The sequence below is a fragment of the Phyllostomus discolor genome, chromosome 1, assembly GCF_004126475.2.
Source record: "Phyllostomus discolor isolate MPI-MPIP mPhyDis1 chromosome 1, mPhyDis1.pri.v3, whole genome shotgun sequence".
In the NCBI taxonomy this organism is placed as follows: domain Eukaryota; kingdom Metazoa; phylum Chordata; class Mammalia; order Chiroptera; family Phyllostomidae; genus Phyllostomus; species Phyllostomus discolor.
In genome coordinates, this window is record NC_040903.2 from 42902225 (window position 1) to 42918533 (window position 16309).

The 16309-nt window shown below is 34.1% G+C and overlaps 1 protein-coding gene across 4 annotated transcripts in view; it reads right to left on the bottom strand.

The window, feature by feature from the left end:
• Nucleotides 1–8110: 8110 nt before the first annotated feature.
• The window catches only part of LOC114491764 (UDP-glucuronosyltransferase 2A1), a 59880-nt gene continuing 51681 nt past the window's right edge, over nucleotides 8111–16309 (bottom strand). For all 4 annotated transcript variants that reach the window (XM_036021430.1, XM_028506042.2, XM_036021432.1 and 1 more), the window contains 4 exons: nucleotides 14266–14397; nucleotides 12401–12488; nucleotides 11530–11749; nucleotides 8111–8478 (listed from right to left, as the gene is read on the bottom strand). In XM_036021430.1, coding sequence (XP_035877323.1) covers nucleotides 8199–8478; nucleotides 11530–11749; nucleotides 12401–12488; nucleotides 14266–14397 — 720 coding nt within the window. In that variant the 3' untranslated portion in view covers nucleotides 8111–8198. The remainder of the gene's footprint in view (nucleotides 8479–11529; nucleotides 11750–12400; nucleotides 12489–14265; nucleotides 14398–16309) is intronic.

Here is a 16309-nt window from a genome sequence, read left to right on the forward strand (position 1 = left end):
TTTAATTTAAAGGTAAAATTTATTTACTGAAATTTAAAAAAAGGGCAATCACAAGATTATTATTTTTTTCACAAACAGTTCTGGTTGCTAAACATAGAATGGCATATAAAGGCAAGAACTTGAAAGAAGGGAAACTGATTAAAAATGTGTATTCAGTAACTTAAACATGGGACCATAATAGCCTGAAACATGGACTGAAAATACTAAATGTGAAGAATATAGTAGAAATTTGTAATTAGTGATTAAATCTGAGACTGAAAACAATGCATAAGAGCAAAGACATATACTCTTGTACAAAGATGTAAAGAAATATTATTTCTGCCTGAAAGACCAAAAAGCTGAAAACAGCATAAGATAAAATATACACAAGATTAGTGGCAGGTCTAGGAATCAATTTGATCTATTACAGGGGCCCCCAATCCCTGGGAGCCAGGCTGCACAGCAGGAGGTGAGCAGTGAGTGAGCAAGTGAAGCTTCATCTATATGGACAGCCACTCCCATTCCTCACATTCCCGCCTGAGCTCTGCCTCCTGTCAGATCAGCAGTGGTGACAGATTCTGGTAAGAACAGGAAGCCAACTGTGAGCTTTACAGACGAGGCTGCAGTTCCTTATGAGAATCAAATGCCTGATGATGTGAGGTAGAGCTGAGGGGTGATGCTAGCACTGGGGAGTGATTGCAAATACAGATTATCATTAGCAGAGAGGTTTGGCTACACAGAGACCATAATAAATCAATTGTTTGCAGATATATATCAAAACCCTTTTAGTGAGTGGCAAGCGACAAGGTGCGTCAGGTGGTAGGCTTTATAGTGGCAAGTGAGTTTATACATTTCAATTGTACAGATGCATCTGGTGGCAGGCTTTAAGTCAGAATCCAACACTTATTTTGGTCTGCACGTGGCCCACCCATTATTTTCATCCACATCTCTTCCTCACTGCACACTTGTCTCAGTCAAAGTTTTGGTAAGCCTACATGCTAACCCTAGCATGTAGTGAGTTGTAGAATTATTTCATTATATATTACAATGTAATAATAATAAAAATAAAGTACACAATGAATGTAATAAGCTTGAATCATCCTGAAACCATCCTTTGCCCCATCTGTGGAAAAATTGTCTTCCATGAAAGCGGCCTCTGATGCCAAAAACTTTGGGGACCACTGATCTTTCAGATTTTTTCTGAAGTGACTGATTTAGTAAGACAACTCCATGAAAATATTTATATGCCCCTTGGATACACAGATTTAGGCAGGTTATAATGTTTCAAGACATGAAGTCATTATTCATCCATCTACTCATCTATTTATCCCTCTATACTAATAATATACATCAACATAATTCCTTTTACATGAACACATTCAGTAAACAATCTGTACCTCCTACATTATCAAAGTTTTTTCAGAAGAGCTGTAACTCATGATAGGCACTCATACTGCATGAGCTTTTATGTTAATAGATGAATTTTGGAGGAAGGGGACAATTTTTTTCCATCTTGCATCACTTATGTGAGATGACTTTGTGAGAATTATGGTTCATTGTGTTATTTGTGTCTGTGCATGTGTGAAAAGTGAGAATAGAAGAGTAAATATGATATTACAAACTGGGATATTATCTAGAGAGCCAGGAAAAATGTCATGTCTCATTCTGTATGTCTAATACATATTGAGTCATTATAACAGCATCTCTCAGTAGAGGTTGGGTTGCAGGTATAACTTGACTGGAATAAAAAGGATATTCAGAATCTTGAATAAAATTTCGAACATCAATATACTTTTTTACCATAAACAGAAATCAAGTGCTCTTCTGAGAACATTTCACCTTGCAACATTCTTAGAAGCGATTTTGCTCATACTCCTGCAACCCAAGTAAAAGATAGTGTTTCCCTTTAGTTCTTATTGATTGCTAAGTACAGTATTGTTACTATATTTATCTATTACTGTCTTTTCCTCCTTACTACTGTTTCCTTCAAAAATCCCTACCACTCCACATTTCTTGGAAGACTTAGAATGTGTTATGCAATTGTCTTTATTACTTCCCCAAACTGGCCATTATGCTGGCAAATAATTAACATAATGCTTGGGTCTCTGTGGTCTCTTTTATGCTGTTGATATATTTCTTTTGTTGTTTGCTGAGATTGAGACCTTGTATTACCCAAATGATTTCTTTTTTAAAATCATATTTTTTACTTTTCAGTTACCATTGGCATACAATATATTAGCTTCAGATTTACAACGTTAGATTTACTACAGTGATTGGACATTTATAGAACTTACAAAATGATCACCCTGATAATTGTAGTACCCATCTGACACTGTACATAGTTATTAAAATATGACTGACTATATTCCAAATGATTTGTAAAGCTTTCCACATAAATATTGCTTAGACTTCTTGAAATAAATAAAGCTGAATGAAAACATATTCATCTTACTTAAGTTGTCCCTCTAAACTGTTCCCTATTTCATTAAAAACCATCAATATTCAAACAAACACACAAGTTATAAATCCAGCAGTCCACCTTAATTCCTCCTCTTCTCTGAATACTTAACTTCTTTTATTTACCAGACCTTTGAGTCTACCCTAGAGTGTCTCATGAAAGTGTCTTGATCTCTCTACCATAACGGCAAATACCTTCCTTCTGACCTCAGCCGTGCTTGTCAAGATTACTAAAGCAGTCTCCCTAGTGATCTGTGTGGTTGTACTTTTCTATGTCTACAATCTATAATCTAACTTTAATCCCACTGGCATTTATAAGATGCTACTTCATTCATGTCATGCTTCAGCTAAAATTCTTGATATTATGTCCATCTGAGCTAATAATACTTAGAAGATCTTCTGTGCTGTGTAAGATGGTTTGGAGATGCAAATCAAAATTTGTAGTAGCATGTCACTGTTACCAGGTTATATTCTTTAAAGGAATATCACAAGTTGTCAAACAATAAGTGATATTAAAAACTCCACTGTAATAGGCCCACCTTCAGTAAAATTTTGGTGGGTGTGCAGTTCAGTCTTCCAACAGACTGAAAAGTATGTAAATATAAATGAGGAATTTAATATCCCAATATGTTCAGATTAGCCAAATTTTTACTTTTCCCAGGTCTCACATAATCCAGTGGGTCTCCCTAAAGAAATGAAAAAAGAGTTAAGTGGACCCAATTAGCATATAAGTTAAAATGGGAAAATTTTACCATTAGCTTACTGCTAAAGCTATTAAAGTAAAACTAAGTTTAGTTCTTCTAGAATAATTATGGTTATAGATGTAAATAGAAAAGAGGCATTAAACAATAATAGGACAAGCAGAATCTGATCAACAAAACAAATAAGCAAACCAAATATAAGTCAGAGACATTGAAATAAAGAACAGACTGATGGTAACCAGAGGGGAGAGAGGAGAGGTATGATGGGGAAAATAGGAAGAGGGCCACCAAGGAACACGTATAAAGGACATATGGACAGGGTCAAAGGGGGTAGGATCGAGGATAGGAGGCAGGGGTGGATGGGGCGGTGGGGAGGGGAAAGGGGAAAATGGAGACAATTGTACTTGAAAAACAATTAAGAAAATAATAGGACAGAAGGAGGGAGAGATAAAGAGATGACGGTAGGGAAGGAGAGAAGGATGGAAGGAAGGAAAGAAGGAGAAATAATGTGAGAGAGAAATAAAAATAAGAAAGAGGGAAAGAAAGAGGGAGTAAGGTAAAGAGGAGGATAGAAAAAAAAATAGTTACCGTATTTTTAGGACTATAAGATGTACCAGACCAAAAGACATGCCCAGGTTTTAGAAGAGGAAAATAGGAAAAAAAATTTGAAGCAAAAATGTGGGAAAATATTTAATAACCTGTGACCCCACTCCACCATCACCCCCCACAGCAAGCCAAGTAAGCTACATTTGGACTATAAGATGGACTATAAGATCCATTTTCCTCCCAAATTTTTTGAGGGGAGTGCATCTTATAGTCTGAAATATATGGGTACATATTATTTTACTTTCACTATGGGAATGACAACCAAAAATTTAACCACAACTCCAAAATGTTAATGAAATTAAAGCACATTTCCCCAAAATTAAAATTAAAATAATAAGTTAGTCCCACCATATTTGCAACAAGTCACTATCAATGGTTTCTGAGTGCAATAAGGGGTGTATTTCTGTCTTCATCTTGTTATAGTCTCTGACTGACTCATATGCTTGAAGGTGTTTTTTTTTTTAATTTCATTTTAATTGTTGTTCAAGTACAATTTTATATCTTTTACTCCCATCCCAGCCCACCCACCCAACCCTCCCTACATCCCTCCCATTTCCACCCGCCCCTAGTTTTTGTTTGTATAAAAAGGACATTTGGACAAAAGCTTGAAGGATTTTCGAATATCAGACTATTTCATTCTCCTGAGTCAAATCTCCTCACATCTCCTGATGGGCTACTATATTTATAGCAAGTATTCTAAAAGTAGCCCTGGCTGGCATAGCTCAGTGGATTGAGTGCAGGCGGTGAACCAAAGTACCACAGGTTTGACTCCCAGTCAGGGCACATGCCTGGATTGCAGGCCACAGCCCCCAGCAACCACACATTGATGTTTCTCTCTCTCTATCTCCCTTCCTTCCCTCCCTAAAAATAAATAAATAAAATCTTTAAAAAATCTTTAAACAAAAGTTTATTACATAAGGTTTATTTGAAATGTTATACTTGAGGTATTGTGGATTAAAGAATGAATTATAAGTGACTAATAATCATTTCCTTTAGTTATTATTTGCATACAATTGAATTATAAGTGCAATGTACTAATCTATAAAAATAGTTAATAATCAGTAACTTATTTGTTTTGATATGCCAAGTGTATATTTTTATTTAATGACTACATTCTCTAAGATTGCATAATAATTTAAATGAGATTGTTTTAATTTCAAAGAATTTTTGGAAATAGCCTGAACACATGGTGAAATGCTTTGCTGTAAATAAGGCAAAAGGCAACAGGAAAACGGGCTTCAGTGGCTAGTAATTACTAATATTTTAGATACTAGATATTAGGTAGATGGGGATCTAGAGAAAACTTTTACTAGGCTTTTTAGGTGTGACCGTGTTACTAAGTTCTTTTCAAAAGCAGGTGAGCACTCTTTGCACAGTATCTTGATCACATGACTTAAACAGGAAAATATTCTTAATTGCCTTAATATCTTGAGTTAGTTTATAGGTGTCCTTGCCTAAATAAATAGGCAAGAACAACATCCTAAGTGATGAAGGCACATCAAAATGAGATAATTGTTTCCTTTATATGTGGATGCACTTTTTGGTAGAGCTTCCTTCCTCCCTTAAGACATTTAGATTAGAAATACACTTCCATGCAACATGAAGCATAATAGTGTACCTATCGTTTTACTGAAGCTTATACTGCTGTGTCTATCATTTTATTCCAGGTGAGAGACAAAGATACTTTCAACCAGGGAAAAACCATGGAGCTGAAGAATAGGGTGCAAATTCTAAATATACAGGATGGGGCAAAAGTAGCTTTACAGTTGTGAGTATGCAAAATAGTTTATTCATGTATTATTATTTATTAATTATTGTATTATTTTCCATATGAACAACCATAGACCAACTTTTGCCCCACCCTGTATTGTGAGGTAATGCTGACAGATATTGTTGGACAATTCTAAAAGAAAGAGATAATGAGCCGAGTATTTTTTACGTGAGTACCTGGAAAAACCGAGTTGATTTTTAACTGAAATATGGGTAGTTTCAGGAGAACTTGTTGGGGTGGGGTAAAAGCAGATCACTTTCAAATATCAAATGTTTAAAATACATGTGAGCTCTGACTAGTGTGGCTGAGTCCTGCAAAGTGAGAGTTCGCTGGTTCTTTTTCCTGACAGTGCACGTGCCAGGGTTGTGGGTTCTGTCCCGTCAGGGCTCATACGAGAGGCAACCGATGGACATTTCTTTCTCACATCAGTGTTTCTCTTCCCTCTCATTCTCCCTCCCTCTCCCCTCTCTAGAAATAAAGAAACCTTAAAAAGAATAAATGAATTAAAATAATATTAAAAATGTGAACATCCTAACATAGATGAAAATATAGCAGTTGGACTTGTAAGTCTGGAGTACAGTATAAACATAAGAAATATAAATTTTACAGTAATTTTACAGTAAAATTTAGTATGACTAAATTTTATAGTCATACAAAATTTAGGATGATTAAATTTTATAGTCATACAAATAATTATCAAAATTATTTAATTAGGTGAGATACTCAAAGGAATAAGTGTGTTATTAAAGGTCAAAAACAAAAAAAAAAGGAAACTGGTCCAATTCAAGCCTAGAGGCATATAAATTTGAATGTGGCATGGTCTTAATATATTTGAACATTCTTCTATTGTTAAGTAATATGGTAAAAAGTAGTCTTTTTTTTAAGATTTTATGTATTTATTTTTAGGGAGGGAAGGGAGGGAGATAGAGATAGAGAGAAACATCAATGTGTGGTTGCTGGGGGTTATGGCCTGCAACCCAGGAATGTACCCTGGCTGGGAATCGAATCTGGGACACTTTGGTTCCCAGCCTGAGCTCAATCCACTGAGCTATGCCAGCCAGGGCTGTAAAAAGTAGTCTTGATTTTTAAAACTATGTAACTAAAATAATAGAGATATGTTTGGGTGTTTTCAATCAGAAGAACAAATGAAATGAAAAAATATTATAAAAAATAATTAAAATTTCAAGTAGCCTTTGAAAATATATTAAAAAAAGGAAAAATAAAAAAGAATTGAAAAAACAGAAATAGAAATAGGTGACGTTATAAAAACAAAATATGACAGTTTTCCTAGCAAATATAACTCTAAAAGATAATTTGTCAAGTAAAAGACAATTTGTAGCATTTATTTGAATATTCAGTATGAGTATATTGAAGAAGAAATACTTTTATGCTGTCATGATACACTTATTTTTAAATTAGAAGTAATTTCTAATGTACCATATTGAAATGAATAAGAATTTCAAAATTATCAGTAATCCAATAGATATCATTTATTTATCTCCTTAATTACATATCAAATATTGAAATTAAATCTTTAGTTAGACATGTCATTAGGTTTATAAAGGGGAAAGAAAGTTCAATCTTTAATATATTTGTTAAATTAATGCTAAGCTGATTCAAATATGAACATTTGCCTTTAATTAGTTTTTTGCATTGATAAATTATTACTATAATATTTTGAGGCAAGGAGATCTGCTAATATCTTATTTTCTTATGATAACAATTGATTAATTTAAATTTATAGATGATAGAGACAAAAAATAATATAATGATCTTACATTCCAAGTAAAGAGGTATTTGTTTTTTGACAAAAAGCTAAATCTTGATTACAGTAATTATATATTATGAGCATTAGTGATTTTAAAGATAATGAATTAGCATTGAAATATAATGAATTAACTTTATTAATTGTACCATTAACTAAAATTTTATAAAATTACTAATTTCTTTCTATATTTCATATTATTTTCTCCAAAGTGATCTGTTTACCTTTAATTATTGCTACATTCTCTGTCCTTGAGAAAAATAATGACTTAATTGTTCACTTTTGTTTGAAGGTAATGCCCAGACCTTTGCACTAAAGGGTACCCAAGGTGGAACATAAGTCATGATTATGTATGTGTTCAATGGAAATTTGTAGACTTGTCTGAGTGTGATGTATTATCCCAGTTATCAATTTATGGTCTGACCCCAGTAATATTAGGCAAGCAGAAAGGCTTAATTTTATGAAAAAAATAACTACCATTCTTATAACATATTAATCTTCTATGATGTTTCCCTGACTTGTATGTTCCAGAGAACTCTTGTGAATTTTATTTTCCTACGTTGTGTCCTTTATACCCATTTAATTTAACTCATATTTTATTAATTCCCCAGAATTTAGCATATTATTAGTAGCATATTGCTTAGGGTTAAAAATAAAGTTTTGATATTTTGTATAGAATATACATAAAATTATTAATGTCCCTATGCCAGGAAAGTGAGAGGATGGGGGTAATACCATCTGACAAAAGAAAAAGGAAGAATGGGACATGCTTGCTAGTTAATGATATTGTCCAATTCTTTTCCTGTGGACTAAGTTAGAAAAAAATAGAAATTTTGAAAGCATGATATATTTTCATTAGGTCATTATGGTGAAACTGAAAAGGATTGCCCATTCAGGCCTTCATCACACTGGAAATGATTTATTCCCTCTTTTTTTTCTTTCCTGTTTTACCAACTTTTCGACAAGAAAATAAACAACATTTTGTGACCAAAAATACAGCAGCTGCCACACAGGTCAGCAGGAACCCAATCACATCCAAAGAGTAGTATTGGAACCAGGTGAGATTGTGAGCAGCTGGCCGAAGGTGTTTGGCTCCTTTGTGGCGCATGACAAACTCGATCCAGAAGACCGCTCGATCCAGGGGCTTTATAGGTTGATCGTGTTGAATTCTTGATAACCTCATAGCATTCTCTTTGTAACTGGTAAATAAAGACATAGACAGAAATCAGAGCTTTTGTTTTCATTGAAGGTATATAACACTTTTGCATAACATATTATATCATGCAAAGGCCATCCACTTGCTGAGAAAACATTTAATTCTTGCTGTGACATGAACTTTGCTACTGTATAGCATTTTAAGAATTGTAAAGGAGAGAGAGATTGTGAAATACATTTTTGACAAAATATAAAATATAAACATATAAAAAGGGAATGAGGCTAATTTTTAAAGAAGGAATCTTTATTTTGCTTGTGAAGTATGATTATTTATTTTTAATGATTATTTTGAGACAAAGATTGTAGCTAACCCCTCTTGCAGGAAAATATCCTTTAAGAATTCTGTAAGCATGGACCCTAATGTCTGACTAGTAAACAATGATAGGGCCAGGGCATTGCTAGTTAACATTGATGAGTCATTTTTTCAGTGTCTAGGATTCCTTCATTGCACGCACTTGTATTTTTATGAAGAAAGGACATTGTCCATATTGGCAATGTCAAAACTGGATGGAGGTACTAGGATAATTTTAGAAATAACAAGGAGATAGATTTTGAGTTTTCATGGTAAATATAAATACCTCTTTAGAATTTGAGCCCCTAACCATTGTGGCATCATGGGGGTCAGTCATAGTTATAAAGCTAATATCTCTAATAGTCTCTCAAACAACAATGGGTATAGGTATATATTTGAAAGGCAAGTTATGCATTCACTTGACATTTGGTGGCTGAGGCAGAATTAGTACATATATTTTGTGGGTCAGGTTTGTTATAGAGTTAAGCCTAGGAAGCTCACAGAGTCCCAAACAAGTTGGGCCGAAGAGGCCTACACCTTGACACATCACAATTAAAATGACAAAGCTTAAAGATGAGGAAAGAATCCTAAAAGCCACAAGAGAAAAGCAGGTAGTTATATACAAGGGAGCACCAAGTAGACTGTCATCTGATGACTCAACAGAAACATTTCAGGCCAGAAGGGAGTGGTGTGAAATATTCAAGGAGACAAAAAAGTAAGGACTTACAACCAAGGCTACATCACCCAGCTAAGTTATCATTTAAAATTGAAGGAGAAATAAGGAACTTTCCAGAAAAGAAAGTGCTAAAGGAGTTTGTTAGGATCAAACCAGTATTACAACAAATGTTAAAAGGCTTTCTTTAAGAAAAAGAAAAAGAGAAAGGAAAAAACAGAAGAAAATAGTCTAACAATAAAATGGCACTAAATACATATCTATCAGTAATCAGCTTTAATGTAAGTAGCTCAAATGCTCCAATAAAAAGACATAGGGTAGCTGAATGGCTTAGAACACAAAAGCTATATATATATGCTGTCACCATGAGACCCATCTCAGATCAAAAGAAACACATAGACTAAAAAGTAAAGAGATGGGAAGAGATATTTCATGCAAATGGAAAGGAAAAATAAGCTGAAGTTGAAGTACTTATATCTGACAAAATACACTTTAAAACCAAGGCTATATTAAGAGATATTGGACATTACAGAGTGATAAAGGGAACAAGCCAACAAGAAGATATAATATTAGTAAACATTTCTGCACCTAATGTAAGAATACCTGAATATGTGAAGCAAATCTTGAGCACATAAAGGGAGAAATTGGTAGAAATACAGTCAATAGTTAGGGATCTTAATACCCCATTGACTTCATTGATCTTCCAGACAGAATATGAACAAGGGGACAGTGGCCTTAAACCACATACTAGATCAAATGGATTTAATTGATATCTTGAGAGCATTTCTCCCCAAAGCAGCAGAACATACATACTTTTTAAGTGCACATGGAATGTTTTCTAGGACAGACCACATGTTAGGACACAAAACAAGTCTCAATAAATTTAAGAAGACTGAAATCATATCAAGCATCTTCTCTGAACACAATGCTATGAAACTAGAAATCAATCACAAAAAGAATATTGAAAAACATGCAAAACCATGGAAATTGAATAACACATTTTAAAAAATTAGTGGGTCAAAAATTTTCGCAATCTATATTTACAAGGGGAGAATAAAAAAACAGAATTTATTTATACAACAATTGTATAATTATTCTTACATGTTTAAACTTCAGTTGCCTTCAAAATACTCTCTATTTGATACAATACACCTAAAGAGACTTTTTTTCCCACTGCTCAACACAGTTGTTGTAATTGCTGATTTTGATGCCTTTTAGTGCTTCTGCCATTTTTCCTTTCCTTTCTACCACATGGGCAAAACATTTCACTTTGCGGACTGTTTTTTAATCCAGGGAAAGAAAAAAAATGTCACTTGGACCAAGATCAGGTGAATGAAGATGTTGGGGTCAAAACTGTCAGGGGTCATCACAGTTTTGGTCAAAAGCTTCTAAACATGCTGTGGGAAGGTGTGCTCTTAAGTCACCCATCATGAAATGGGCAACTACTTAGAATCTTCAAAAAAATAATAAAACTCACTGAAGCTGAACACAGCCTTTCACAACAATGCCAGCTGGTGCACTGATACATATGGGTTTCTAGAATACTCATGTAGTCAGGGAAGCCTGAGCTATAAGGGTCCTGCCCTCCAGAAGATAATTCCAGTTTCTTTGGGTCCCCCCATATAAAGTTATAACTGTTCTATCTTTCTGTATTTATGCATATGCCAATGACGGTATGCACTCAATTTTAATGAGGGTTATTTTTGAGTGATTAATTTTTAGTAATTTTCATATCTATTTTTATATTTACTGAACACTTATAATATTTAAAGAAGTGTGTATATTCATGAAAATAAACATAGGATTAAAAAATATCTGAGAATTTATGTCATCATTAACATTATTTTTTTGCAAAAATATTGATAGGTATTTGAACTTGGAGGGTTGTTTGCAATTTTAGCAAGTGACTTCATCAATTTGGGGAATGAAATAATAAAGTGTTTTCTATATTAGTCATGTTATGTTTGTTATTTGAAAGTATACTAATTACAAATACATGAAACATTGGGCATCCTTCAATATGATGGATAACATAACCAAGGACAAGCCTTTCAAAGCAGTAGTACTTACGAAGGATCATTAATGACTGTTCTCAAGGCATTGAGCAAATCTGCACTTGTCATTGTGTTTATGTTCACTTCCACAGCTGCTCCTTTGGCCTTCATGTGAACAATGTTATCATACTGATCAGCAAACATGGGAACTCCTACCATAGGAACCCCATGATAAATGGCTTCATAGATTCCATTTGTTCCACCATGAGTGATAAAAGCTTTGGTTTTGGGATGACCTAGTTTGAGGGTTGGGTGAGAAACAAATGAGGATTTCATTATATGTTAACAGAATTCCAGAGAGAGTTGGTGAAAAACTACAGAATAAATCAATGAAGAAGGCAGTATTTTCTATAGAAGCTGAACACAGAGGTTATTGCTGCATCAGAAAACTGACCTCAGAGAATGGCAGAGTTAATGCCCTCAGCATTGTATGGAAAGAGGAGATGTTTACTGAGGAGTTGTTTTCTGAACTGAGATTGAAATTTAAAAAGTGATGAGAGGCTTAACTGAAGATGCACCTTTGTCAACCAAAGGAAGCCAACTCTATAAATGGCCAATTCTTCAATTACATCTGCTTTAAAATTGGCAGTAAAATTTTAAATTGTTAAATGTTGCCCTGGATGGGTAGCTCAGTTGGTTAGAGTGTTTTTCTGATATGCCAAGGTTGTGGATTTGATCCCTGGGCAGGACACATACAAGAATAAACTAATGAATGCATAAACAAGTGGAACAACAAATCAATGTCTGTTTGTCTGTCTCCCTTCTTCTCTCTTTCTAAAAAGTCAATGAATAAAAATTTAACTGATTGAGTGTTGATTAAATTCAGTTGCTATTAGTTACTTAACTTGTTCATCATCCAACTATACAGCTATTCCCCTCAGTCTTACCAAGAAGATCATTCTGGGGCATCCACTCATAGAGTCGGGTATTGGCTCCTAATGTGGTTGGTATATTTCCTGTGTATCTCCATAAAACCTGTAGAAAGAGTGCTTTAATTTTGCAAGTAAAACACACAACTGAGGAATTACAGTGCTGTAGAGTTATTTAAAAATTATGTAGCCTATTCTACATGATGTTTGAAAGGAATGTATGAAAGGGGTAGTTAGAAAACATTGACAAATACAGTAGGGCATTTACATCTACCTTTTTTGAAAGGGCTTGTACTAGTAATTTACTCAGTATAGTATTATCACTTAAAAATGATGTTTATCACTTAAAAGCTTAAAAGATTGTAAGTGAAGGAATAAAAAATAAATATAACTCATTTAGTCAACCAGAATTGTGGACTAAAACACATGAAAAGAAATATGAATGCTATGTAAATTTATTTGTCAGGATGCCATCTTAGCTCTCACGTTTCAAATGTAATATTTTCCAAAAATATAATTAACTTTAGTTTTATTGTCTGGCTCTTGGACGCTTAAGTGTATTCCTTCCTTCCTTCTTTCCCTTGTTCCTTCTTTTCTTTATTCCTTCCTTCCTTCCTTCCTTCCTTCCTTCCTTCCTTCCTTCCTTCCTTCTTTCTTTGAATTTTGGAGGAAGGATGAAATAGGAGGTCTACTTATATACCATTATTAAATGAAGTATCTTGTTAGGATGTTAAACTTTCCTTACATAATTTTTCTTTTGGGGGATTCTGTAAAACAAATTCCAGATTATTTACTAGTAGGTGGCAAACTCTTAACAGAAAAGTTTGTTAGCAATCTAAGTGCCCATCATTAAATGAGTGGATCAAAAAACTATAGTCCATTTACGCAATGGAATACTATGCAGCAGGAAGAAAGAAGGAGCTCCTACCCTTCATGACAGCATGGATGGATCTCGAGAACATTATGTTAAGTGAAATAAGCCAGGTGGTGAAAGACAAGTACTATGTGATCTCACCTATAAATGGAACCTAATCAACAAAACAAACAAGCAAGCAAAATATAACCAGAGACATTAAAATAAAGAACAAACTGACAGTAGTGAGAGGGGAGGTGGGAGAGGATAACAGAGGAGAAAGGAGGAAATGTCATCAAGGAACATATAAAGACACACGGACAAAGCTAAAGGGGGATAAGATCAATGGTGGAAGGTGGGAATTGCTGAGGTTGGGGAGGTGGAGGTAGGGAAATGGAGACAACTATACATGAGCAACAATAAAAAAAGAAAACTTTAATATACGTAAAAACAAACAGAAAAGTTTGTTAGAAATAAAAATAAAATGTTTTTAGAAATAAAAATCCAAAGATTTAGCAGGCCTAATTAGCATGCAGATTATCACAGTGATTTTTTACTTTAACTAAAATGCAAATATATAGTATCCTCAGATGTTTCATGAATAGGAGGTGTTAAAAATAATATAAATGAGACACTTCAAAATGGAGTCAAAGCTGCTGTTTCAGAGCAATTGTCTTGCCTGTCTTCTTCAAACATTTTGAAGCTTTCAACTGGGCAAAATAATGTTTAGGCTACACCCAGAGCAGCATTGTATTCCAAACAACTGTTTTCAAGCAGGAAAGCAGATATACTTCTTACTAAACTGAAAAGGCAAGTTCTATTTTTATAGCGTTGCAAAGGCTCAGTTGACAAATTATCAAATGTGCCCAAATACAACATTTTAATGTTTTAAGAAATTTTTACTTCAAGGTGGTGCCATCTATGCTCAATGTATAAAGAGTTTCAACTTTCATCTGGAAAGAATACTATTGACCACACTCTTTCTGCAACTGGGAAGTGGCTGCTCACTAGGATGGCATGTTGCACTGACCTTCTGTGGAATCTGAGCAAGGGCTGAGGCAATGAGACTGGCTTTTTCTTCTGTGAGGTTTTTGACCATTGAACCCAGAGTAAACACCACAAAACCATGTTCACCTGAACTTTGGACAAATTCTTCCATTTCCTGAAGAGATAAAATTATCTTTATTATATAAGTATAGGATTACAAGTAATTTTTTACCTACTTTTCTAAATAATCAGGGTCAAGAGAAGTGTGAGAGACATTGTGAGACTGCTTCTGTGTTCTACTATATACCATCTAGATCTTTAAGAGAAAACATGTTTCTGCAAACCGAGGCTAAAATATTTAATAAGAGATTATAAATAAAGTCATGGAATCAAACAATTGTACCAGATTAATAGATAATAAAAGTAACAGTTCCATGGTAAATGGAACTGTTACTCCTAAGGTTTCTGGGTTGTGCTGTGTATAATATGCACCCACATTTTTTTGCTTATCATAAATGAAATTATTAGATCCATTATTATACTCACAGTATGTAACCATTATACCTGTGTATAATGTGCACCCTTATTTTTCCCTCAAAAATTTGGTAAAAAATTGTGCATTACACAAGGCAAAATATGGTAATTGTATAAACCAAAAGAATTGTTTGCAAGCTCATAAAAGTATTCCTTGGAGGAAAGCTCCCTCCATAAAAGGATTTAGAACTAGGCTTTAATTTTTGTTTTAGTATTCCAGTTTACAGCTAATAAATCTTAATGAATTGACTTAACTTTCTGTTAGGTATTTAGGATATTTTTCTTGTATTTATTTATTCCTTGACTCATGGGGCTACAAAGATTTAATTTTAAAAAATGGGATATTTAGTAATACGTTTAAAAGGTGACAACACAAACTTATGCTATAATTATAAAAACATGTACAAGACAGTGATTCTCTTTTCATGCAAGTGTGATACTAACTGCATGCCCTTAATGTGCGCCTTAGCACGGAAGTAAAATAAAATTTTCTTTGCAAAATAAAATTTTCGTGTATATTGCTTACAGTCGGGCAGGTTGAGCACTGCAAAGTCTGGTATTGGAGTCTTTACATCAGAATCTATGTGCATGTCACCCTCTAGATATGTACCATGCATTCCCTTTGTAACTATTCATGGTTGTCCTGAAATCACTGATGTTTCTCAATGTATGGCTAGTAAAATTAGTAGGGGAAAGATGATGCCATAAATGTAGACTACTGTTTTTAGCTTAGTTACTGTTAGGAGAATATCTCTGAAGTCCCAGGATCTGGTAGTTTTGTCATTTTGATTCATTTCCCTAAATTGACGATTGAATAAAAAAAAAAATAGAGCACACACACACACCATTTAAGGCTTACATACGTACCTATTTAATTTGGATTCTTAATTTGATTGCCTCTCAGATTTTTTTATTCTGTGACTGGCACAATTCTTTCATCAGATAAGCCATGATTAGTATTTATGTTGCTCAAACGTCTATATTAATAATAAGGTTTGAAATGGAATAATTCTCCTCTCTTGTAATTAAGCAAGTCTGAGTTGTTTTGTGAAATTGTGAAAAACATAATAGTGTGTCAAGATTTTATGTAGTGAGCCACAGAATATGTCACATGTCTCTATCTTCATTTAGATATTAGTTCATTATCTCCTGTAATAACACTCAATAGAGTTTGCCTGAAGCTATAAATGGCTGGTAAGAAAACCACATTCAGCCCTGGCCAGTGTGCCTCAGTTGATTGGAGCCTCATCCCATATACCAAAGGTCATGGATTTAATTTCCTGTCAGGGCACATACCCAGCTTGTGAGTTCAATCCCCAGCTGGGGAGCGTGAGAAGACAACCAGTTGGTGCTTCTCCCTCACCAATTGATGCCTCTCTCTCTCTCTCTCCCTTCTCTCTCTAAAAGCAGTGAAAAAATGTATTTGGGTGAGGATTAAAAAAAAGAAGGAAAACCATATTCAAAGTCCTGAAATGAATTTTTAAACTTAAATATGTATGTTACTTGAAGCAGAAATCAAGAACTCTACTGGGAACAACATTTAACCTGCTACC